The 23,934-nt window shown below is 47.3% G+C and overlaps 5 protein-coding genes across 8 annotated transcripts; 2 read left to right on the forward strand and 3 right to left on the reverse strand.

Annotated features, from left to right (window-relative positions):
• Positions 1–883: 883 nt before the first annotated feature.
• On the forward strand, positions 884–4,987 carry LOC112892026 (probable choline kinase 2). 2 transcript variants are annotated; one of them, XM_025959073.1, is made up of 7 exons: positions 884–1,516; positions 2,599–2,720; positions 2,807–3,002; positions 3,458–3,575; positions 3,691–3,738; positions 4,183–4,286; positions 4,368–4,987. In XM_025959073.1, exons 1-7 carry the CDS (start codon positions 1,106–1,108, stop codon positions 4,461–4,463), a joined length of 1,095 nt encoding a protein of 364 aa, XP_025814858.1. In that variant the 5' UTR covers positions 884–1,105; the 3' UTR covers positions 4,464–4,987. The 2 variants fall into 2 exon arrangements, with proteins under 2 accessions (XP_025814858.1, XP_025814859.1); XM_025959074.1 differs by having other exon boundaries at positions 4,186–4,286.
• A 1,331-nt stretch (positions 4,988–6,318) lies between these two features.
• LOC112892025 (type IV inositol polyphosphate 5-phosphatase 3) lies at positions 6,319–12,198 on the reverse strand. 2 transcript variants are annotated; one of them, XM_025959071.1, is made up of 10 exons: positions 11,369–12,198; positions 11,121–11,235; positions 10,074–10,145; positions 9,601–9,691; positions 9,300–9,404; positions 8,295–9,099; positions 7,827–8,011; positions 7,351–7,459; positions 7,132–7,274; positions 6,319–6,931 (listed from the first exon to the last, which is right to left on the reverse strand). In XM_025959071.1, the coding sequence occupies exons 1-10, from the start codon at positions 11,534–11,536 to the stop codon at positions 6,700–6,702; spliced, it is 2,025 nt and encodes a 674-aa protein (XP_025814856.1). In that variant the 5' UTR covers positions 11,537–12,198; the 3' UTR covers positions 6,319–6,699. The 2 variants fall into 2 exon arrangements, with proteins under 2 accessions (XP_025814856.1, XP_025814857.1); XM_025959072.1 differs by lacking the exon at positions 10,074–10,145 and having other exon boundaries at positions 11,369–12,196.
• A 4,240-nt stretch (positions 12,199–16,438) lies between these two features.
• LOC112893824 (putative methyltransferase DDB_G0268948) lies at positions 16,439–17,607 on the reverse strand. Its single transcript, XM_025961325.1, has 2 exons — positions 17,421–17,607; positions 16,439–17,342 (listed from the first exon to the last, which is right to left on the reverse strand). Exons 1-2 carry the CDS (start codon positions 17,568–17,570, stop codon positions 16,698–16,700), a joined length of 795 nt encoding a protein of 264 aa, XP_025817110.1. The 5' UTR covers positions 17,571–17,607; the 3' UTR covers positions 16,439–16,697.
• Positions 17,608–17,649: 42 nt separating this feature from the next.
• Positions 17,650–21,020, reverse strand: LOC112893823 (violaxanthin de-epoxidase, chloroplastic). 2 transcript variants are annotated; one of them, XM_025961324.1, is made up of 4 exons: positions 20,566–21,020; positions 18,686–20,114; positions 18,015–18,519; positions 17,650–17,788 (listed from the first exon to the last, which is right to left on the reverse strand). In XM_025961324.1, exons 1-2 carry the CDS (start codon positions 20,866–20,868, stop codon positions 18,816–18,818), a joined length of 1,602 nt encoding a protein of 533 aa, XP_025817109.1. In that variant the 5' UTR covers positions 20,869–21,020; the 3' UTR covers positions 17,650–17,788; positions 18,015–18,519; positions 18,686–18,815. The 2 variants fall into 2 exon arrangements, with proteins under 2 accessions (XP_025817109.1, XP_025817108.1); XM_025961323.1 differs by lacking the exon at positions 17,650–17,788 and having other exon boundaries at positions 18,009–18,519.
• Positions 21,021–21,028: 8 nt separating this feature from the next.
• LOC112893826 (MRN complex-interacting protein) lies at positions 21,029–23,240 on the forward strand. Its single transcript, XM_025961326.1, has 4 exons — positions 21,029–21,240; positions 21,339–21,657; positions 22,405–22,587; positions 22,695–23,240. Exons 1-4 carry the CDS (start codon positions 21,064–21,066, stop codon positions 22,856–22,858), a joined length of 843 nt encoding a protein of 280 aa, XP_025817111.1. The 5' UTR covers positions 21,029–21,063; the 3' UTR covers positions 22,859–23,240.
• Positions 23,241–23,934: the final 694 nt, after the last annotated feature.

Below are 23,934 nucleotides of genomic sequence, written 5' to 3' on the forward strand. Positions count from 1 at the left end.
TTTTGCGAAACGCACCCTCCTCTTCGGAGAAACTAGGGGATGCGCCCACGTTCGGCCAGCTGGCGCCGGCGGACCTTCCCCCTTTTGCTGTCAGAAATGTCTGTTGTTGCCATGCGGGCTTTGGATTCATGGTAGAATCCAAGATCATGGAACCTGGGATCCGCGAGGTCCTGTATCGGATAACCTGGTCCGGAACGAACTGGTGATTTACAAATTCCGGCACAATGAAGAATTTTAGTAAAAAAAAATTATTTTTGCGGAACACAATATACACGCTTGTACACTTATTTGAGTATTTAGAAAAGAAAATATCAGTCACCATTTCATTGTGACTATTCAAACTTGGGCTGCAGCCATTGACTAGAAGATTTGAGCTACCGACTAGCGTAATGCAATACTTATGACAAAAGCGACTCAATGCGAGTGCTTTGCGTTATGTAGAAAGCGCATCATAGGGGAAACTATGAAAGTGTGTACATATTCCATGTATCAATATCTCTATGCCAAGATTGCGGGAAAACTTTCTAGAAAATGATGATACACATGTTCCTTATGTGTTACAGTGTGAAGTGTCTACCATGCTCTCCTAAAAAGAAATCAGGGTCTAACGCTACCACATTCATGCTCTCTCACAAAAATTTTTTAAAAAAAGTGCTTCCCGCGTTGAAGCTAGCCGACCATAAAACGGAGCTCATGGTACTATTTTTTATGAGACGAACCTTCCCCACGAAGTAATGTTACGGTTAACGCGGTACCCAAGCATGAGGATGCAGTTTGGCCACGCCTCTCCGGAATGAAGGGAAGTTGGAGGGGGCATCTGCAAAACCTCGCCCAACCAACTCTATTTATACGCGACCCAGTCCTTGATTCGCAGATAGCCATCGCCACTCCGTTCCCCTCCCAAACAAAGCACAGCACAAAACTTGCTTTGCTCTAAATCTCGCTTCACTGCGAGCGCTTCAGCGGAGAAGGAAGAAGGAAAAAAAAAGACAATTCGTAGCGAAAATCAGCAAACAAAGAAGAAAGGAATTTCCATAAGAAATCGCCCAATCCCACTTCCTCTTCTTCTCTCGAGGCTTCGGAACGGTTTGGCAACTTAGCCAGGATGGTGGCGATCGAGAACCAGAGCCAGGTCGCGCGGGCGGTGGCGGCGGAGGCGGGGCCGCGGATCCCCAAGGAGGCGCGGCGGCTGCTGCACGAGCTGGCGGCGGCGTGGGCGGACGTGGCGGACTGCCGCGCGCTCCAGGTCGTGCCGCTCAAGGGCGCCATGACCAACGAGGTGTACCAGGTGCGCTGGCTCACCGGCGTCCCCTCCGCGGGCGGCGAGGCGGAGGAGCCCCGGGGGGAGAGGGAGGTGAGGAAGGTGCTCGTGCGGATATACGGCGACGGCGTCGACCTCTTCTTCGACCGAGAGGACGAGGTGCGCACCTTCGAGTGCATGTCCCGCCACGGCCAGGGTCCCCGCCTCCTCGGCCGCTTCCCCAACGGCCGCGTCGAGGAGTTCATCCACGCAAGGGTACCTACTCGACAGCATCTCTTATCAAACTGCCAGCTGTTGTTATATGACATTATGACTACTAAAGATGAAATTCAAGCTTCGTTTTCCCTCCTCCGCTCCTCTGCATCCTCATGGAGCTCGTAGCTTTCCCCCAGCCAGTTTTTTTAGGAATTATCTTGCACTTTCGCGCTTTTTTTTGGGATGACCGATTCTTCTCTTATTTCACTTCTTGCGTGAAGTTCTAGTTGAAATTGGTGCTAAAATTAGGATGGAGAATGGGTCTGGAGGGAGTAGTATTTATTGCTCTCATCTATAGTTTACTAGTTGTAGTTTAGACATGATAAAACTGCCGTTTTTCTTTATACTTTCCGAGATTCTATCGGCATGGGGCCTACTTATTTAATGTAGCGTGGTTCTCGTTCTTTGAATTTTCTGCCGTGGGAATCTTGCATTCTCTGTATTCTGGCCTTTCTTAAGCTTCAGGTCCTTATCAGTCAATTTAAAACTATTTAGACGAGTCAGTAGTCAATGAACTAGCCCATTTTACAATTAACAGGCGTTTATTTCCCAAGCAAATCAGTCCTAGAGCTACTACTTTATGAACTGGTATCTCTTTTGCTTGGATCATCTCCGGTCCTTGCAACAAACTTGTGGTGCAAAGTCAGCAGTTGATGGTGCTGTATATTGAATAGATTGATTGTCCATATGACACGAGGAAACGTCTCTCTCAAAGAAGCTAAAAATTCAAAGCAACTGATTGGACTTGGGGCAGATGACAAAGTAAGTTCAGGAAGAATTAGCTTTAGGCCTTATGCATAGTCTAACTCCCTTAATTCTGGAGTCTGTTTACAGTAAGCTATGCTCTAGCTCATTATCTAAAAAAACTTTATGCTCTAGCTAAGAAACTGCACGTCACTGTAGCACTTTCGAGATTCTTCGTTTGCCTTTTTATTTGTGTCGCTCTCATGAAAAGGTGAGTTTCTGCTGTTTTCTTGGTTTGGTGAAAAATGCGATACTACTAAGTTTTCTGCTTAAGATATGCTATGGGGCTGTCCAATCTGTTACGTCACTTTACAAGCTAATACGAATGTTTCTTTCAGACACTGTCAGCTGCGGACCTTCGTGATCCTGAGATTTCAGCTCTCGTTGCTTCCAAACTGAGGGAATTCCACAACCTTGACATGCCTGGTCCCAAATCTGTGCTCATTTGGGAGAGACTAAGGTGAGGTCTTTGTGGCTACATAATTAAGCGTCACTTATAAATTTTTAAGTGTGAACCAATGTCTGAACCTGCTGACATGAATCTAGGAACTGGCTCAAAACTGCTAAGAACTTATGCTCATCTGATGAAGCCAAAGAATTTCGGTTGGACAGCCTGGAGAATGAGATTACTGCATTGCATAATGATGTTTCAGGTGATTACCACTGGATTGGTTTTTGTCACAACGATCTTCAGTACGGCAACATCATGATCGATGAAGAGACCAACATGCTGACCATCATTGTAAGTTTTATGCATCCACATCCTTCCAATCTTAATTATACTTTGCTGGACTAGCAATATTCGTTTCAGCGTGCCTCAATTATCAGTTGTGTGCCTATAATGTGAGTACAGCTATGAAATGAGAATATCTTGAACATGGGTAGGTAGGAAGAGTTCTGTTCTATTGAAAACACATCTTGCCTTGTGCAAAACAGGGACACTTGGAGTTGTTGTATTGTTTTGGTATACCGTATAGGACCGCCCTTCTCCCCTCCATTTCAAATTTGTTGGCGTGTGTTTGTTGTGTTCCCTCCAATCTGGACATGCTAAGTTGTCACGCCTCTGGCCTCTGCTAAAGACAGTTTTAGTTTTGGAGGCTACTACTATGTGAAAGATGCATGCTTGCTGTCCTTATTATTATTATTTTTTGCTTCGTACCAACCTTTCATGACAGTCCCCTTCTCCTTTTGTTACAGGATTATGAGTATGCAAGCTTTAACCCAGTTGCATACGACATTGCTAACCATTTCTGTGAGATGGCGGCTGACTATCATTCAGCGAATCCTCATATCCTGGACTACAGCAAATATCCAGGTATTGCAACACTGGGAGAAGCTGCGGATGCATGGACTTCTATTCTTCAAATGAGTTTGCTTAATCTTGGTTCAGTTTCAGTCTTCCTCATGTACTATTCTCTTTTACATAACAGATATGGATGAGCAGAAACGTTTCGTCAAGACGTACCTGAGCATTTCTGGTAAGTATGAGTTCAATGTTTGGATTGATTTTCTGAATTTGTTTGCACGATTTTAGTTGAGCATGTCATCGTGATGCAGATTTGCACTTCTGATTCAGTCCTATCTCCAGTCACTGAATAAAAGTTTTCAGCACAGTCAAAAACACAATAAGCTATTTGTTTGGCAATTTCAGCATATATGAAACAGGACCATAAGAGTTTCTTGCAATTATGGAACACCCAGGGTAAACAAAACGAATCATTCGATTTTGTAAGGAAGACGGCACCCAGCAAATGCTGACCAATTCACCAACTTTCCAGATTCCATATACTGTGATGAAACGTAACGCACCATTCTTTAGATTCAAAGTAGAGATGTCCTTATTCACCATGAATGTTCTCTGCCTAGCCGATTGTATTTTGTAGACCATATCTTCCAAATTCTAATTGCATGTAACTACCTAGCAGGTGAGGAACCTGATGCGGAAGAGGTGGAGAATCTGCTCCAAAGCATTGACAAGTACACGCTCGCCAGTCATCTAGTATGGGGCCTGTGGGGAATAATCTCGGTGAGTTCATGGGTCAGAACTTCTTTCTGTCACTGTAAAACTAAAACATCTGTGTGGTTTTCTAACTTCTATCTTGTGCAGGATCATGTCAACGACATTGACTTCGACTACAAGGAGTATGCAAGGCAGAGATTCGAGCAGTACTGGCAGAAGAAGCCTGCAAATCTGCAATCTTGACTTCTTGAACATGTGAATAAAACACCCATGGCCTCAGGGGCTCCTTGAGGGCCTGTGTTGCGCACACGAGGTGTCCAATGTCACTGACAAAGCGAGAAGCTGTTGAAAATGATACTGACAACAATGATGACGAAGAACCCCGTCTTGGGTTCCGGAACTTGATTGGCTTCGGCTTCATCTTCATGAAGGAAGAAGCTATGGGTCTTTGGTTCCTCGTTTGTACAGTACGAAGGCAAGGCAACGATGATAAAAGCGCCGGGGTTGCGTGCTGTATGCTCAGTTTGGCTAGCACTGCCGTGGGCTGTGGTGCTGTTGCTGTTGTGTGCTCCCAGTTTCTGTATGCTTGATGCTAATATAGTGGAGATTTTGGCTATGTGCTTTGAGACAATGGCATACTTTGTATAGTGTGTACAATACAAAGCTAAAGGTAGAATACTTGTTGGTACAACAGCCATGTATATTGTGGAAATGGATAATAAGCATTTCCAAAGGAACTCGTGAGTTGAATAATTGCACTATTTCCTACACAAAAAAGCCTTCAAAATTGTTATTGTGAAGAGTGGGTGTCACTGGATGAGCTATAGTCACAAATTCACAATAAACCCAGGGATCATGATTTGATCAATTTCTACATTCTACCGATACAGTGTGTTCACCACTCTAGAAACCTCGTAAACACAGGAAGTGACAAGGGAGGAGGAAGGGAAGGATCGATCCGTCCACTCAAACCTGCGCGCGGATCACGGCAAAACAAGCCACACTGGGCCGCTAGCGCGTCATTGCCGTTTCCCGGATTTTGTAGCCCAAATCAACCTTCAGCCCGACAGGCCCACCCACCGGAGCGGCGGCCGCGAGTGGCCGCTTCGTCGTCGTCTCTCTCTCCACGCCCGCGAAAACCGGTAGTCTCACGGACAGGGCGGGTCTCGTTGCGGCGGGATGGGCTGCGCACGGCGGGCACCGTGCGCTACGTGGCTGCGTGAGGGCGGGTGATTCGAGGAAACGAGGGCGTCTCACGTTCCGCCGGCGTCGACTCGTCCGTCCCCCGCACTGGCGCCTGTCACTTCCACCGGTAACCTTTCTCGAACCTCTCTGACCTCCCACTTACTAGGATAATAACATCCATGCACTGCAGTCTGCAGCCTAGATTATCAGAAAGCAATCCATGACCGACTGTTGTTTGTTTTGTCATTCGATAGTTCTGTTTTCCGAACAACAGCCAGCAGGATCCTCAAGACCTTGGTAACAGTTCAGACTCCTGTCATCCCTTCATCCTAAAATATTAGTATTAGTACCTCCACCTCAAAGTATAACAACCATTTAATCAAGTTAAAATTAAATATTTTCATCTTTAACCAATAATATCTTCCAAAATAATTATTTTTAAATAGAAAATATTACATATCACGATAGTTGGTTTCATTATGAATAAACTAATATCGATCTTTATAATTTTTTTACTATCTACGGTCAAAGTTTAAAAGGTTTGAGTTGAAAAAAAATCTAAAAATTGTTATATTCTAGGGCAGAGGTAGTAGGAGTTTTAGTTTTATTGCAAGTTAGACTTTTTCAACCTCAACAAACTTTATAGAAGAATATATTAACATCTAGAGTGTCAAATAAATTCACCTTCAATACATATTTCATGGTAGAATTTAATTAAACTGATTGGAATTGGAGGGACTAGTTTAGATGCTCCAGCCCACAGCTTGTAATTGCAAGCATAAGTAGCAATTTAGTGCCAATGCAGACTAAAGAGCTTCATCTACTCCAGTCCAAATGATTTCAAATCTAATCAACTCCACAACAGATTGACTAAACAGGGATCAGTTAAGTTAAAAGGAACATGGTCTCAAAAAAAAAAAGGAACATTTGCTGCACCGCAGGGATAAAATAAATTACTGTACAATGCCACAATCAGTCGGCAGGAACCTTACACTGTCCAACATTTGACCGTTACAGAGGAGATCACTTTTTTCCACATTTGAGGCACAACACTAAGAGGGGGAAGGAAAAGAAAATGGCGAAATGCATGACAACTGATTATGAAATATGGTCAGAGCATGGGGGAAATGTACATGGAAGTGGAACTACCTATTTCAAAGTTCCAACTGCTGGTCTCTGAAAAATAGAGAGGCACTGGCTGGACAGATCAAGCGGCAACATGGGCCAATCTTTCCTCGTATACTTGAGAAAAACATCAATTTTACTGTGCATGTGTGCAAGATTACCTTCGACTTCAATATAGTCCAAGGTTGTATACTCCAGAAGTGCTATCTTCCTCAAAGGAGAGCTGTTCCTCGGCCTCTGCATCGGTGAAGGTAAGAGCTCTCTGCAGCTTTTTTGAAGAGAAAACCTCAACATCTACCATGTACACAGCAGTCACAGGGCGGTGATCCGATAGCCGGAGATCAACTGTCTTATATGACAGTAACCTCATACCCTTACCATGGGAAAGAATTCGGTCACACCTATAGAACAAAATTGCTATTAGTATACGCCACCGCTAACTTGAGATTTTTTAACATAACCTCAATTCTGATGTTTTCATCAATGAAAGAAGAACATATGGCCAGGCACGTGTCATGCAAAACCAACGATTTGAATTGTCATTCAAAAGGAAATAGGAAATGGAGGAACTTATGCAATTGCACGTATCAGACTGGCATACCATGCAGGTGTCCTCCTTCCAGATTTGTGCTCATCACTTATGTACTTTTCTGAGTTAACCTTGTATTTGTATGTCGGAGGAAAGTGGATGACCCCTTCGGTCCACCCTTCAAATAGATGTCCCTTCTTCAGCTCCACTTTCAGCTATCATAGAAATAATGGAATGGTGAGTTGCAACTAATGAGAACAGGGGCATTTTGCAATGCTGGTAAAAGCTAACCTGATCGAAAGCAAATAATTTATTCCAGTCCTGCCTGGAGATGAGTTCATGGGTCTTCTCATATGATAAGTTGATCCTATAGTTGAGATCACCAAGCCACACAATCCTTCTGAATTCAAGAAATACCAAATCTCAGATTAGATGCCGATAAATGTAATAAACTAGACTCCCGCTATGTTTAAGGTTTCACCAAATCAATCTAGCATGTTCGGGAGAAAAAACAAACTAGCATGAACTAGACTAGTGGACTGAAAGTTTTTTTTTTTTGGTTCACAACCCTAGACCACATGCTCTTGTTTTTCCACGCTATAACAACTACCCCTTCAATGAAACCGAAAGTTCCAGAAGCTTGCAATATTCAAAGAATGACTGAATACAATGTCTTGTTTCACTCGAACTATTAATAAAATAAGTAGCAGATGAACCGCCAAACGTAGAGGTAAACCATAAATGATAACATAGAATCTATTACTTACTCGTGGTCATATATTGTCTTAGGCATGTTGAGTCTGGAAACTGGATTAAATACTGTCCTTCGGTGGATTTCTTGAACGTCAGCATTCCTTTTTAGTTCATCTCCCTCTTTTTCTCCGGAGGTCAGATGGCAACATATAAAGCAAAAGTGTGTTTGATATATGGACATGCTTACTGATATTGATCCCTGAAGCACGCCAAAGTAAGAGGTCAGCTCGTTATAAATGTAACATTGGCGTACTGATGGAAAGTAAATGCGAGTGATAGTATGATACGAGACTGGCAAGACTAGAAGACAATGGTTTCTAAAACAAAGGTATTCTAATAAAAAAAGACAGCTACATTAGAATATCTGAATATTTACATTTATCTCAAAAAAGCATGCATTTGAAAATCAGTTTTGTGGCAGCATAGTTTCTTTAGATGAATAAAAGAAGGATTTGAGAGCGATGTGGCTTATAGAAACATGCCTTATTACCAATGTAGCCCATGGCGCCAACCCCTACAGTTGATACTTTCAGACTCTGAATGTGCTTCCGGAGGCTTCTTCGTACCCAGATTGATAGATACACTCCAACCATCTGCTTGCTTATTATCCTTATAAAATATGGTTTTTTCCTTTTAGCTGCTGCATAGTTAATGTTTAAATCTGGAACTAAATTGTCCTCTGGAAATGGACCAGAGTCTCCATTTACTGACTTGAAAGACAAATATGTTCGTAATGCCTTCCCTGAAGCTAATGATTTTGTGCTGTCGGGAAGACACTGTGCCAACATATCCAATGGTGGTTCTGGCCAGACCATTCCAAGCCTCTCTGAGTGACTGAGTGTTTTAGTTAATAGCTTCTGACAGATCTGCTCTTCCAAATTAGATTCTTTAAAACTTAAGTTATGGGATCTATCAAAAGTCTTCATTGAAGGCAGCTTGCTGAAGTTATCATATTGTAAAATTGTTTCAGGTGCATCAGTGGGGTGTTCACGTTTGTTACCATCAATGCCATCAACAGAAGCAATCAAATCTTGGTCATTAAACGGATGCACCTCCCCATCACTTTCGCTATCAGACTCACTAATAAGTTCATCTTCCATAATGAAAGCATCATCAGATGGCTTGAACCTTGACGGAGAAGGAGGATCACTATGGCATTTATATTTTGGTTTATCTGGGCTGATCTTATTCAAAGTTTCACGAATAATGTTCTCCCACATTGCAATAGGACGGTTGTCTTCAGCACCAAATATATTCCCAGCATTTAATGGAACAATTTCTTGAAACCTGAAAGAAAATCGAATCCTCTTATTAAATTAAACAAAAGAAAGAGCAGCTATATTATTAGAAAACAGCATATAAAAATAGTAGCACTTTTCTATCATATGGTATGGTACAAACCATTTGCAGATGAAAGAAGACATGACAGCTAAATGGTTGGTGGCCTTTGTATTTAATAAGATAAGCAGAGAGGTCCGGTTGTTTACCCAAGAACATATATATCAGCTGGCTCCTCCATATCTAACCATTCTTGAATATCCAAGTCATCAGGTGGAAGTCTGCCTGCAACATTCCATGTCCCCGCACATATCCTGAACATCAGGTCACCATCAATGTTGAGGAACAGTTGATCAAAGTAAAGTATTTTTCTTCAACAGATGATATTTATGGTTTATGCTTGTGAATTGTGATAGGCAAGATCAATATCTGAGGAACAGCTAGTAGCCATTAAAGTAGTTGAAAACTATCAAGAAGCAGTTGGGTAAAAAATATTTAAGGAATCCATGCCTTAGTTCCCTGACATCAATATACTGTGCACGGAGGGTCTCTGACTTGCGCCTTCTATGGAGCCCGTAGGGAACCGGCCCTAGTTGGTTTCCTGCAGTATGTTAAATATAGTGTCAACGCACAGAAGAGGTATATGTGCCTTCTCAGACAATTATATCTTTTTATTTTTTTAAGCACCAATGCGTACGTTTCAAAGGAGCTTTGGAGGTATTTATCGAGAGTTAGTGACAGAACAAACTAGCCGTGTATCTTAGTTTGCCAGCTGCATTACTCTGTGTGGCATGCATCAGCAATCTAACAGATTACAATGTGGTTAATAGTAAGGGGAGAAGAAAACTAAGGAAGACCTTTTAAAAAAAAGAAAGTGGAAAATCTGATTAATATGGTCATTATTTGATAGAACTCCTGTGCATGAACTACAGATTACATCTCTACGAAATAGCCAAACTATTAGTCAGCACCAGGAAAATCACCAATAGTCTCAGCACCAAGTCCACAGTGACTCCTCTCTTCATCATGTAACTTGCGTTCCCAGGCACACATCTCTGCTCAAGTTCCACATGTGCAACTATTAGACAACGATCCTTCACCAAACCTCGGCTAAAAAGAGAGGCAATCTAACGCAATGCAGGTTTAGCTAAAAGCAATCAATTATAATTTTAAAAGTTTGAAACGATCGGCAAAAGGAGTAGAGCGCAGTATCATACTCCAGTTTCCCCTTTCCAAAAGTTACCTGCTTTTTCGAATCAAGCATGTGCTGCAACTCTATTTCGTGCAACCAGATTCAGACCTCCATTTCCTTTATTATTTTTTACTATTCATTGAAAAAGCCGGAATATGCTGTCTTAGGAACAGGGTGGGAGATCTAATCGTTTTGCAAAACACAAGGAATAACATTTTATTCCGCTAGTTCATTGATCTCGACGTCCTTTTTTGTTTCATTTCTTAGGAAGGAATATACCAAGGCAAAATGAAAGCTTAGGAACACAGCACGAGGAACCAAACAACCGTAGAATCGACTCATATCTCCAATTGCTACGAGTAAATAGTTGGGTCGTTTTCCAATTCCTTGGAGTCGACCTCCAACTTTGAATTCCCCCACTAAAACCAAACTAGACCGGAGCGTTGTGGTGGAAGCAATCATGCAGTAACACGGCCAAGTAAGCACCAGGAAAAGAGTCATCCTGATTGGCCAGAAGCAAAAGTAGCATTCACCAATTAGCCCAGGTCAGTTATTTTCCAAACATATCATGCGAACTTGCGAAGCAAGCAAGTTGTAATTACATCAGGTAAACTGTAACACCACTTGTGAACAGTGGGAAACAGAATCAAACACGAAGCATTGTTCAATCCATTCATACAACGGCACAGGAAATTTCGGTTTGGCTTCTTCATGATGGGAACACGCTAATTTTAGCAAACCGGACTAAGCAAGCAAGCAGTTCATGCGCAAGCGAGAGAAATGAAGGATCAGGGAAGGGAAGGGGAGGCCTGGAGCTGGGGATGAGTGGGTCGCTGACCTTCGTACTCGACCTCGCTGTCGGTGTCGTCGGTGGTGTCGCCCTCGTCGGCGCTGAAATCGGACTCCGGAGACCTGATGTTGAGCCACTTCCGCAGCACCGTCTTGGGCCAGAGCTGCAGCGCGCCGCCGCATGTCCAGACAGCACAGGCACATCAGCACCGCGAGAGGCACAAGCAGAAACAACGAAGAGAAACCAAACCAGACACCGCTCCGACGCAGGAAAATCAAGAGGCTCCTCTCTCTCACCTGCTTCTGCTTCCTCCCCCTGCGCCGCACCCGGTGCGCGCCGGGGTGGGCGGCGGCCGCCACGGCTTCCCCCTCCTCCAGGCCGGCGAGGGGATGCAATGGGCGCGCCGCCGCCGGCGGCAGCGGCGCGCGCGCCCGCGCGGACGACGAGGGGTGCGCCGCGGCCATCTGCGATGCAGCCCGCACACAGTGCTAGCTTGGCGGTTGCAGGTTCGCTTCGCCTAGCTCAGCTAAAGAACGAAGAGACGGAGAGTATTGGAGCAAGGACAGGAGACGGAGAGTATCGGAGCAAGCAAGGACAGCAGCCGCGGCGTCGACGGCGGCGGTTGCAGGCAGCAGCGGACTGTGTTCCCCTGGCGCGCCCCTTCCCTCTTCGGATAAAAATGGGAGGTGCGACGCCGCGCTATTATTGGCTCGGCTGACGGGCTGAGCTCCTGTCCTGGACTTGCGAGACCGTGACTGACGGACGACGCCGACCCGGGCGCGCACTGCTCACCGCCGGTCGAGGGGGAGAGAGATAATAAAGGCGAGCAGAGCAGGAGCAGCCTGTGGCAGATAGATCACGGTCGCCACCCGCCGTCCCTGACGTGGCGCCACGTGGCGCGGGCGGGGGCTCCACAGGCCCGCCACCCCCGGCCAACCATCTGCATGCCGCGTCCCTCCTCCGTGCCCCGCCGCGCGTGCGTGCGAGTGGCCGCAGGTGCATCTGCAGCCTGCCGGGCCGCCGAGAGGCCTCTCGCGCGTTCGCCGTGGGGCCGTGCCGACCGGCGCGCCCACTTGCCCGGAGTCGCCCTCGCACGGGTCGCTGGTCGCGCCCCCTGCCCGCGTCCGGTAGCCCTCGTCGCGGTACGAGTACAGCTCGCGCGCCGCTGGCTACGGCGGTGTAGCAGCCGGGACGAAGCTGCTCGGGTCGCGTCGCGGCGGCGGCGGCGGCGGAGCCGGCAGCCGTAGCTCTCCGCGTCGCCCTTCCTTGTGCGATCCACCAGGGACGATTGGCTGGCTCCGATTCGACGGGCACCGGACCTGTTCGTTTGCCGACAAGGCCCCGTGTACTTTTCGGGTCGTTCGTTTCTGGACCGCGGATCGGTCCTCATTCACCTCACCTCGCCTCTGGCGGTTGCTCCCTGCCAAGCCGTTCCGATCCGGAGAGGTCGTAGCCGTGGTCTAGCTGGATGCACGCACGCATGGTCCAGGACGCCGCTCGCCAACTGGGCGGCGCGACTTTTTCTGTGGGGGAGTATAACTAGCGGTTACTGACAGTTTGCAACGGCGGCGGCGGAAGCAAATCTGCATGGCAGCATGGGCGAGTAGCCGAGGACGCACGCGAATTCGCCTCGTTTTCTTCCTGTCTCGTCCCCTCCCCTGTAGCCTGACAGTGAGCCTCAATTTGACGATTTCTCTTTTCCAAAACGAAAAAAAAAGAGAAGACAAAAAAAGCAAGCCTGGATTGAGCGAGACAAGCTGCAGGTAGGCTGTAGGGTGTAGACCGATGTTGTTGCTTGTTCGGACACGTCAAGCTGCAGTGCTTCGACGCAGGCCGGTTGTTGAGACCTGAGCGTGTGGTGCCATCATCAGACTATCAGAGCCACTAGGCTACTGTTAGCAGTGGCAAACTTTTCCTCTTTTGCCTTTTACATCGCTCCACCCCCGTGTCATTTTTCTCTTGACGGCGCGCGCATTTCTTGAGCGCTGACGCGGTGTTGCCGCTTGCATTGTGGCCTCGCGGCTTTACGTGCGATCTCAGCAAGCACACAAAGGGTCCGGGGCCTCGGCAGATAATAATACTCTGCCACGCTGAACTTGTGATCCATAGCTTATGTTTACTTTTTTGCCACGACCTGATTACTCAACGTGTGTAAAAAGGATCCATTCTCCGTTGTCTGCTCCGTAAAGCGGAAGGATCCTCTCGAAGGTCGTAAACAACAGCTAGCCAACCAATTAGAAGGCCTAATCTACCAAGATTAACCTGTAAAGGGATCATCAAGAACTATAGCGTCCATCACCCTAGTTACACTCCGAGTTTTTTTTTTGCTTAGAGAGAGAACATAGTTTTGTTTTTCAGCAGCAAGTCGCTGTACCTGTTGCTATGATCGACATTGTACTAACAAGGCGGCTGATCGCAGTGGTTTCTAGATTCTTCCGCGGGCTGCTGCTATTTTATGCTAGACATTCTTTTATCTTCCTTGTTGGCATTAGGTGTACTTTGACTACTTTCTGGGACGCAACACGCCACCGCTAGCGTACAGTTCGGTGGGAGTTAGGAAACTTTTATGGACGGCACTGAGATGTGTTGAGCATTTTCTAATCTGGCAAAAACTTTGTCCTCCTAGGCTCCAAGCCAAATGTGACAACCTGATTCCACCGACGGGGGGGGGGGGGGGGGGGGGGGGGGGGGGGGAGAAAAATTCATTAAGAAGTACCGAAGAGCACTATAGTTTTTTGCTTACGAAATTGTTGCAACAGTGTGGTGGCTGGCAGTGGTCATCTGTTTTTCTTGATTTCTTCGAGCACAATGGACGGTGTGTGACAATGGGATCCTACTAAATCTGCTGACAGGCGAAGGGCCCTGTCAACGTGGCACCTCTCGAGCCCTCCTCTTTTTTTTTTTTTTTTGAAACGGAACAATCGGACAGGCCATGTTCTTGTGTACTAGAGGCCGCTATAAAATGATTCCGTGCGGTTCCCGCAGCCAAATCATCCTCCTTTTTTTCAAATGCCGAAACACCACCGGCCGTCTCCTGATCTCCCACGGTGCTTGCACATGAAAGCAGAGCAGGCAGGAACGGACCAGGGCATCAGGCCATGTTGGTCGCTTGCGAATGTTGCATGATTGCGGACGGACCTGACATCGCTTGACTACCCATCCGTCCCACTGGTTGGTTCTCCAAAAGAAGAAAAGAGAGAGAGATCGTTAGCATTTGTAGGTGCAGCAGTGCTGGTGTCGTGCTGCAGGCCCATTGCCTAATCGGTGAACGAAACTGCAATAATGCAACAGTGACATCAACCGGTAAGGATCAAATCAGGCGCCGGTGCGTGTTCGCCGCGAATAGGCTGCTGGCCGGGAGGAGGAGCGAGGACGCGCGCATGTGGATCGGTGGGCGCGTCTCTCTCTTACACCTCGCGGACTCGCGTCGTTTCACCACTTTTTATCCTGCCCACTGGCGCCGGACCGCGCCGCCCGGGGATGGATGCCTGGATGGCGGTTTCGGCCGGCCGGCCATCCGCTGCCGCGCGCCTCCGCGCCGGGAGCGCGCGACCTTTTGCTCGCGACGACTCCACGCTCGTGCCCGCTTCTCGATTTTCCTGGCGTTCTTGCGTTCGTTCCACGCGTTTGAGGTTTGACGACCAGAGCGCGCGTACGGCAGCTGGGCTCTGGCGTCACCGTGGCTGCCGTGTGTCGATCGAGTATCCGTTTCGGACATCCGGTGCACGGTCGGTACTCGGTACATACGCATGCGTCGCGGGAACCTGTGGACGGGGGCGTGGACACGAAGCCGCGAACGACGCCGACCGTAACCATCACCCGATGCGGCCAGGCTTTGTCCGTTCCGTGACGTACGCGTACGAGTACAGGTACAGGGAGGTTAGATTATGTTATCTTCTGGCGGGGGTGATGGTACACATATACAAATCGTTGCAGTCGTAGCAGGAGGAGGCCGATGTGGATGGGAGCCGTGCTCGTTTGACATCCGATCCAGACCTGAAGTTACCATGCAAGCTCGCCTAGAAGCACTAGCGTTGATGGCATCATATCTTTTAGGTTTGAGCTAGCATGGCACTATGGCAGACATGGCACGAGGCTCTCAGGCCACACAACGCGCACACAAAGCGAGCGATCTGTGGCTGAGTGCGACACGGCGACGACGGTGACTCGGCGACTGACGGGGATCCCTTCTTTTTGATGCCATGCATGAAGTGGGAGCTGAAAGCTTCGCACACCCACTCTCCAGCTGTGCGGCCGGGGGCTCCCTTCCCCCTTTTGGCGCCTGTACTTGTACTGTTACATGTGCAGAGCATCTCGGGGCGTTCCTTCCAGAAAGATCTGCGAAACGTGACCCCAGCGGCCGCGGCGGAAGAGGCCCTCGATCTGAACACTGACCTCCCTCGCCGGAGACCATCCATTATTCACTGGTTTTCTTAGGTAGGTAAAGCCTTAGGAAAACGGACGGTCCGCTTCTTTTGGATGGCGCTGCGAGACCAGCGTGGCGCCGGTACGCGTCGTCGTCGATCCGTGCGCCGCGGTGAGAGGTGGCGGCGGCGGACGCGGACGCGGACGCGTCGAGCTCACGCGGGGTGCTCTTCCGTCTTCACTTCCTGGAGTGGAGAAGAATATGGGAGTTGCACGGGGGAGCATCCGTAGGGGACGTAGGGTTCCACGATCTTGGAACAGGAAAATATCTGGCGAGCATTCGGTCGAGTGGCTCCCGATGCCGCCTCGGTTGGCAGAAACGTGATTCGCTTGCATTGTCTGTCCACGGATGGGTTGCAACCAAGAGCGGAGAGCCGCTTCGACGCAGGCAAAAGCTGCGGACAGCAAATCGCCTGCCAGGCTGCCACTGCCATTGAGGCATTGAATGTTTTTGTGGCTGAGGACACGAGTCCGGCTGCTTCCACCTCAAATCCTGGCCGAAATGGACGGCGGAAGTGTGTTCTCCCGGGGAATTGGCGGGCTGGCATTTTGCGTGCGTTTGCGTGTTTATTGGGCCAGTCAATTGGTCACGATGGACCCAGCCCAAACGAATATATGAGTTGGAGAGCCCAGTTATGGCCCGCAACTTGACATTTCTGTGCAGGACTGCAGCAGGGTGGCAACGTGACACCGAAACCAGAGTCAACTCTGCGTGTGGGCTTATCTCGCGTTCTTGCATCTGCCTGCTGGCGGCTTCACCCTTCGACGCGGTTTATCCGGGAACAAAGAACATCTCACAGAGTCCGAATCCCTCCTGAACTCGATTCCAAAAATATAGCAGAGAACAAGACCATTTGCTCCTGAAACGGAAGAAATGGCTCCTGTAGTCCTGTTTCTTCTGCTAGCTTTCGCATTATTTGTCAAGATAAGAGCGCAGTGGATTCATGTCGAATTCAACAAATGGATTGATAATCCCCAAAGTAATTAGCCGTAGCATACTAGCATCTGCTCGGACTTTATTCGACAGAAGAGAACAAAAATACAGATCGAGACACATACTCAAGTGACTGGCTAGCTGAAATTTCAGTCTCAGTCTCACTCTGGCTGACAAGCAACGCTTATTCCTGAATCCTGACCATGAACAAACGAAAAGGCACTGACCAGCGATCACCAATCAGCAGTTCAGCAACCAGTTTCAGTTCAGCACTTGGGCCTCCCGGCGAGCATGAACGCCTTGAACGCGAGCTTCCTGGGCACGGTGGGCGCGTCCCCCCACTCCCCCTCCACCCGCTTCATCACGTCCCTCACCACCGCCTCCATCTCCGCGCCGGCGCCCTTCTCCCTCGCCGTGGTCACCACCGACCCGGTCATCACGAACCCGGCCAGGTCCTCCAGCGTCATCTCCGCCTCCATGTCCACGTCGGCGGGCGCGCCCTCGGCGCCCACCCCGACGGGCTCGAACGGGAACGGCAGGGTCCGGTACCGCTCCATGGCGAGCCTGGTCCGGGGGTCCTGGTACGGCCGCAGGGCCGCGTAGAGCTGCCCGTGCAGCGCGTCCTCGAACGGGTGGATCTCGTAGTTGTAGCCCCACACGGCGAGCACGCCGCCGGGCTTCTTCAGGGCGCGGTTCACCACGCCGTAGAAGAGCGGGATGTCGAACCAGTGGATGGAGGTGGCCACCACGATCAGGTCCAGGGAGCCCTCGCCGCCGACCAGGGCCACGAGCTCCTCCTCCGAGAGGTGCTCCGGGGTGTGGGCGTACCGCACCCGGGGGTGCGCGATGGCGTTCCGGAGCTGGCCCTCGCTCACGTCTGTCGCCACCACGCTCTCATAGTGCTCCGCCATCTGAATGATTTTTTATTTTTATCATTCCAGAATTCATCAGATCAAACTCGTAGCAGCTATTGAAGGTTGGAAGCTTACGCTGATGGCGGCCTGGCCGCTGCCGCAGCCCGCGTCCCAAGCTCGCTGGTGGCCGGCAGTGAGGCCGGCCAGCATGGAGAACCACTCCTTGGGGTACCGAGGACGCTTCTTGGCGTACGTCTCCGACGGCTTCTCGTACAGCCCAGCCATTCTTGCTCAGCTTCAGGCTTCAGATGTCTCCCCTTTTCTTATCAACCGCCAAGTGCGGATTGCAGGGTCTGATCTGGATGGAATTTATAGGCCACATAAGCGGTCAAAGTCATAGCCAAGTCAAACTAATCTATGATCCCGTTCAAAAGAGGAACTTTGCATTATCCACAGAATCAAACATTTGACTCAAACTGCAACATCACATGGGGAATCTTGTCCTGCAGCAGAAACAATACACAGCATGAGATGATTTTCCACATGGTATCAGGAAGAGCAGGGACGGGCTGCTCGGAGCCACCAGGTAAAACAATTAAACATGAAGTCCAACAAATCTAAAACCTGTAGGTTGTAGAAATATGGGTTAAAATAAGAAAAATCCATCTAATCTGTATCCTGTATATTGTGGAATGATTCAACAAAGTAAATCAACGGGAGGTGGTTTACTTGCTTACTCCAACTTGTCTGGCTAGATACACCTCTTCCGCTTTACCAATGGGTCTCCTTTGAACTAATAGCGAACTGAACTGTCTGAACATCACAAGATGTTTCAAGCCTTCAACAGCCACAGATAGGAACACTACAGATGCTAAGAATGTAATATTATATACAAAATACTGAGTCATCGACAAGACTCCTTCATCTTGATTGCAAATTTACAATAAGCAGTTAATTCTAGTTCTCATCAACGAAGACAAGAACATCACTATATCAGGTGTAACTTCTAACACAAGTGCTCAACCAAAGATTGCTAAACACCAAGATGAATTCACGCCAGCAAAATTAGAATTCTCGAGTTCTATTATTAAGGAGTTTAAGACTGGCACACTATTGTAGGAAAACAGTTTCGATCTTGCAAAGAGTATAGCAGCTCTACATAGGTCATGAAGATGCCTGCTCGCCATTGCAGGTCGTAACTAGTGTCATCTGTCGCTGTAAATATATACAAGGCCTGCAGAAAAGCAGACATTGCAACGGATGAGATAGACAGTAGTGTATAGGCAACAATCTTGTATTTAAAAATCTTATTTCTTAAGCATTGGAAACCCTGATGGCATCCGAAAAACCTAGGCATTAGGTATTTAGGTTACATGTATAAGAGAAAGAAGAAAATATACCTGAAGGTTACACATGAACTCTCTTCAGCAATGTCTGTCCACTTGTCTGCAGGTTACAGGCATGAGGCATCTTTAGTAAGACAATTATGTGGGTATGAAATGGATCCTTTCTTGGTATTTGAACTTATCATCATCTTGTCTGCAAAATACCAGCTTCTTTTCCTGGAGAAATCTGATGATGCAGCTTCGAACCTTCAGGAGTTCCCAGTGGTGCACCCATGCAGCAACTGTTATCAACCGTATAGAGCTCCCATTTCTTTATACCACATTTCTCTAATGCAGAGGCCAATCTTGGATCATCCACATCAGGATAAGACCCATCTGGGGTAACAAGCACCGCTCCAGTGTATGATAGCCCAGCAACCTGTGCTGCACCATGATAATGGAACAGACCCCAGCCGAAATCCTCAGCAACGTCCACAATTGTCCAAAATTCTTTGGAAACGACACCATTATCCAACACACTGAAGTAAAATGTACCAGGAGTGCTAGCTCTTCTCACACGGTACCTTCTGCGCCTCCAGACCAGCTTCCCTTCCAGGGTTTTGACCTGAAAAACCGGCTCATACCAAAATGAACCTTTAGCTTTCCCTCTGTAGAATAACTGGTACTGACATGGGAATTGATCATATGCTGGATTTTGTCCAGCCGCCACTCTCCAACTCCATTCCATGCTGTCCAGCCAACCAACAAATAGGTCTTCTGCAATTTCATGGCTTAGCTTTTGTTCTCTGAACATGGTCAGTGGTATTACATTCGGTTTATTGGGTATTTCAGCATTGAGATCAAGGCAATTGTTCTTCTGCAAAACACAGAGAGAAAAAGCCTCCAGATGCGGACTTTCATATGATGCGATACAGCGATAGTTGCAGACTTGATCAGTTGGAGAGCAGGAATTCAAACACTGAAGGGCCTTCCTACAGTTAGAATCAAACAGACAATTAAGTATCTGTGGACCACAGTTCTTTATCATACAACTTAGAGTAGAAAGGCCTTTTGCCCTTAGGTTTTTCAGCATCGCAACTGGCCTTATGTATGCATTTACGACAACAAGCAAGCAAAATCTAATGTCATCTGAATTGTGTCTTTCCCAGGCATTAGATATGGTCTTAAGAACTTCAGCTGATTCCTTTGTGCCACTTGGTTTTCCAATACTTGCTAGCTTGCCAAACATGTCCTGCTCTCCAGTGTATTGAACATATGTGCCACCTAGCTTGTTTAATAAAGCCGGAGATGACTGAAAGCAAATCACATTAGATATGTCTTTGCTGTTGTTTATAAGCCATTGAACAGAATCTTGATTTGTTATTGCAACATTGACTAGCATATCACAGCATGATAACTCTTTCCTAAGGTTATCATGCTCAATTGAGTTGTCTGCGAAGACAAGCATTTCAAATCCCTCATCGACCCACTTCAGCCTATCAGCCTAAAAGAAAGAAAACCAATCAAAATGAAGGCAGTAAACTTGTATATCAAATCACGATATTAAAGAATGCATATTCATTGATTCATGTCCTCTTCAAATATCTATTCTTCAGATCTGCATCTTAGTAAGCATGTAAAATACAGCACAGAAAGCGTGGAGCATATAATTTCATCTAAACATCAATAAACGCAGGTTAACAGTTGCAGTGCGCGTAAGTGTGATCCGTGCGGTTCCCAAAACCATATAGTTGAGGAAATAAGACTACCAAACGAGGCTGCAAAGGAAAATCTGTTTTACGTCCAGATAGTCACAGATATTGTTAGTTGGATAAAACACAGATACTAAAATCATAGTATGAGCAGAATATATTCAAATATCCGGCTATTCCAAATTAATACACGCAGTACGCATTGGATAATGTTGGATTGTTGGGTTCAGAGAGGGAACCTACCGTATGTTGCATGACCTCTTCCCAGGGCGTATCCTTAATCGGGCTTATGGTAGCTTCTCCGACCACGGCGACGATTCGTACGGTACCCTCCGGCGAAGTGGCCTGGCCAGCGCCGCCGCCCCTTTGCTCCGCAGGAACCGCGGGCGGGGGCCCGGACGAACATGCACAGGCCACGCTAGAGCCACTATAGCAGCGGAAAGTGGCAGCGCGCAGCGGGGAGGGCAGTGGAGTTGTTCCAGGGAGGCGGCGCCGGGAGAGCTGGAGGAGGCAAGCAGCAGCGGTGGCGGGGAGAGCGGTCGCCATGGGAGGACGTGGCGGAAGCGGGCGGCTGGGCTGGAGCTTTCGAGTTCAAGCCTTCCAGGACCTTTTCTTCCTGACTGGGCTTGGCTGGACCCTTACGATAAAAAATGGACGTCCCTGATAAATTGTAGCAGAAATAGTGGGCGGTTTATTTATATTGAAAATAAAAGAAAACAATTCCAAAACTCCCGCCCGCAAATGCTCCCTTTCCCCTCCCCGCGGATGAAACCGCATAAATTTTCCAATCCGCGGCCTCCAAATTCAAATCTCCCTCCCACACCAGTTCGTCGTCTCCTCCCCACTCCAGAACCGGCGATCGCCATGGCGACGAAGCTCTTCCTTGCCCTCCAGTGCGTGCAGTGCGACACCATGCAGGTGCGCGCCCCGCGCCGGTGCCGCAGACGAACCCCTCCGCAAAACTCCATTCGTTCCAACTAATCCGATTCTGTTCCTCGGTTTCGCTTTTGTCGCAGGTGAAGCAGGAGAAGAAGAGCAGCAACAAGTGGGTGTGCGTGGTGTGCAACCAGCGCCAGTCCGTGCTCCGCGTCCACGCCAGGGGTTACCGCGCCGCCGACCTCCGCCGCTTCGTCCAGGACGCCAACCTCGCCCGCGGCCGCCGTGAGTTCGCGCCTTTGGCGGAGCCCGAGGCCGGCTGGGACCCGGCGGCGGTCGAGGAGCAGGGAGATGAGTTCCCCACGGAGAAGAAGCGGACGGACTGGTCCGAGTACCTGGACGATCCGGGGGAGCACCGTGATGGCTGTTGCGGCGTGGGCGCGGACGCTTCAGATGGAGGTACGCTCGAAACGTGTTCGATGTAATGCCGCAGTTTACATTTCGACCGCTGTGTGTCCTGTTGAGAATGAATGTTGGTCTATACTGGATATTGATCTTGTGCAACCAATGTGGTTCTTTGGTCGTTGCAGTGCTATCGAGATTGTGATGTTATTGTCCCTAAAGTTCTAATAACCAATGCAGCTACATGCTTACTCCTCTTTGGTAAGAGTAGCGGGATTGGAGCCGCAAACTTGTATATTGTACACGTTGAAGTTCAAACGTTGCTCACTAAGCTGAAACTTCTGTGTACCTTAGCCTTAGGGAGTAAGGTTTTTGCAGTCTAGTATGTCTTGAATTACTGGAGTAAGCCATATAAACTAGTGTTACACTAGCCTTAGGGAGTAAGTTTGAGTAGTAGTGAGTAGTGACCTTCTGTGTCTTAACTTGCATCTTTTTTATGTCCTTAAAAACCAAATGTCCATGTTTGTATGGTAAGGTCATCATTGTCCATGAAAACAGACGTAGTCCAAGTTTTAAGACAGTAACCTCATGCCCACATCTAATTGCTCGATACTGCACTATTACAGTTTTCTCAAGGAGGTGGAACCCAGCAGTTCAATTGGTGATTTACATATTCAGATGAGGCTGCATAGTTTGAGTGTAGCTGGTTGCCTTCATAATTAATGTTCATTTATTGTCAAGTTTCTAACATGTATTGGCTGAAATTGCGATGCATTGTCTAACTGTTTCCCTATCGAAATACAGAATCAGATGAAGGAATTGAGGTGATAACTGAACTGCCTCAAAACAGGCCTAAAGTTAGGCCTCGCAAAGCCCAATCAGGTGTACTAGGAAAGAGGACCAAGCCATCAACACATCCCACTTTATCCAAGAGGCAGCAGATCGAGCAAGGATCAAGTCCCTACTGTGCAACTACTACTGCTGATGGTAATACATGCAAATCCTAACAGCATATGATATCACTTGGCAATCCTGAATTATAAAACTTCTTATTTTGAGGAAGGATTATAGAATCATGCACTTGTTCTGTGCAGCACAAAGATCGAAATGGAGCAAGTATTTGGACGTGGGCTTCTTTGAAGAGAGGAAAGGGTCTCAGAGCTCTGGGCTGCATTGGAGTGAACTCGATGAATGTGCCACTACTGAAGCTACTAGTGACGTAGTGGTGGATGATGAGGTGCACCCTGATTTCATATGATCCATATTGGATTGAAATGCTTTGTGTTTTGGTAGTGGGCAGTTTGATAGAGACAAAAATTGTGCTGCATCATAGTATAGATTGAGTTGTAAGAACAAAAGCTGAATGCAACTACTTAGATTGAGTAGTAAGCATTAACTTCCTAAAAAATTGAAACTACTCCCTCTGATTTCAAGTGTAGGTCGTTTAGGAGAATTACAGTCTCTAATGACCTTTGTGTTGCATCTTTTTTTTTGTAAAAATATGCCATTTTAAATTGTGAAAACTATATGTTACAAAAGTGTTTTCTATGATAGTAACATCAACCATGTGCTGTGGATCTATGTTACTTTTCATATATTGATACGCCAAGCTAAAGAATTTTGACTAGATAGAATCCTAAAATGACCTACATTTGGTGCTGGAGGGAGTATAATTTTATCATTGCACCTCATTCACATCTGCTCTTTTCTCAACTAACAACATTCGTTTTAGTTTCAGATGCATATGTATTTGCAATGGTAACCTTGCCAGAATTAGATATCTTTAAGAAATTTTCAGAATAGTTCAACCACCTCGACCTGCCACCTCAGTTAATAAAGCATTACATCACTCTGTTTGGTTTTCCTATAGCATGAAAATGTTGTGTTAACTTGAAGATGTTAGCCTACAGCTATTTTATTAGCACCTTCGTTATCTTTCTCTCAATGGGGTGCTTAAAACTCGAAGAGCCCTTTATTTTGAAACTTGAAAACCAAAAATAACTCTGTATTGATAGGAACATTGCTGCTGAAGCTAAATTCTGTTGCAACTTGCTTGGCTGCACACTTTTCTAGTCTAGCACTCTAGCTTATGATACAAAGGAATGGGACGAGGGACCATTGTGTTAGGGCAGTGAGTGCGTGCTATGTACATACAAAATTGCACACTTTGGGTGGCCAAATTCTGTTCTGTTAAAAGCGGAAAGAAATAGCTTTATGTCTCTTTCGTTCACGGTTCCGTTTCCTTTTTCATCATTAGTCTTCTTTTGCATGCCATAATGATAATCCAACGGTAACTGCAAATAGTTTACCTTAGCTTGGCAACACCATGGTCGT

Source organism: Panicum hallii, chromosome 5, assembly GCF_002211085.1.
Source record: "Panicum hallii strain FIL2 chromosome 5, PHallii_v3.1, whole genome shotgun sequence".
NCBI classification, from domain to species: domain Eukaryota; kingdom Viridiplantae; phylum Streptophyta; class Magnoliopsida; order Poales; family Poaceae; genus Panicum; species Panicum hallii.

Excerpts from the sequence above, each read along its gene's own strand:
- LOC112892026 (XM_025959073.1), top strand. The coding sequence starts at position 1,106 with ATGGTGGCGATCGAGAACCAGAGCCAGGTCGCGCGGGCGGTGGCGGCG. Across the intron at positions 3,739-4,182 it reads GACGTACCTGAGCATTTCTG|CAGGTGAGGAACCTGATGCG; the intron begins GTAAGTATGAGT and ends GTAACTACCTAG. Across the intron at positions 4,287-4,367 it reads GCCTGTGGGGAATAATCTCG|GATCATGTCAACGACATTGA; the intron begins GTGAGTTCATGG and ends TATCTTGTGCAG.
- LOC112892025 (XM_025959071.1), bottom strand. The coding sequence starts at position 11,536 with ATGGCCGCGGCGCACCCCTCGTCGTCCGCGCGGGCGCGCGCGCCGCTG. Across the intron at positions 9,692-10,073 it reads ACTTGGTGCTGAGACTATTG|GAAACCAACTAGGGCCGGTT; the intron begins GTGATTTTCCTG and ends AACATACTGCAG. Across the intron at positions 7,275-7,350 it reads AATTATTTGCTTTCGATCAG|CTGAAAGTGGAGCTGAAGAA; the intron begins GTTAGCTTTTAC and ends TTTCTATGATAG.
- LOC112893826 (XM_025961326.1), top strand. The coding sequence starts at position 21,064 with ATGCTCCCTTTCCCCTCCCCGCGGATGAAACCGCATAAATTTTCCAAT. Across the intron at positions 21,658-22,404 it reads CGCGGACGCTTCAGATGGAG|AATCAGATGAAGGAATTGAG; the intron begins GTACGCTCGAAA and ends ATCGAAATACAG. Across the intron at positions 22,588-22,694 it reads TGCAACTACTACTGCTGATG|CACAAAGATCGAAATGGAGC; the intron begins GTAATACATGCA and ends TGTTCTGTGCAG.
- LOC112893824 (XM_025961325.1), bottom strand. The coding sequence starts at position 17,570 with ATGGCTGGGCTGTACGAGAAGCCGTCGGAGACGTACGCCAAGAAGCGT. Across the intron at positions 17,343-17,420 it reads GCGGCCAGGCCGCCATCAGC|ATGGCGGAGCACTATGAGAG; the intron begins GTAAGCTTCCAA and ends AAAATCATTCAG.
- LOC112893823 (XM_025961324.1), bottom strand. The coding sequence starts at position 20,868 with ATGGCGACCGCTCTCCCCGCCACCGCTGCTGCTTGCCTCCTCCAGCTC. Across the intron at positions 20,115-20,565 it reads AAGAGGTCATGCAACATACG|GCTGATAGGCTGAAGTGGGT; the intron begins GTAGGTTCCCTC and ends TCTTTCTTTTAG.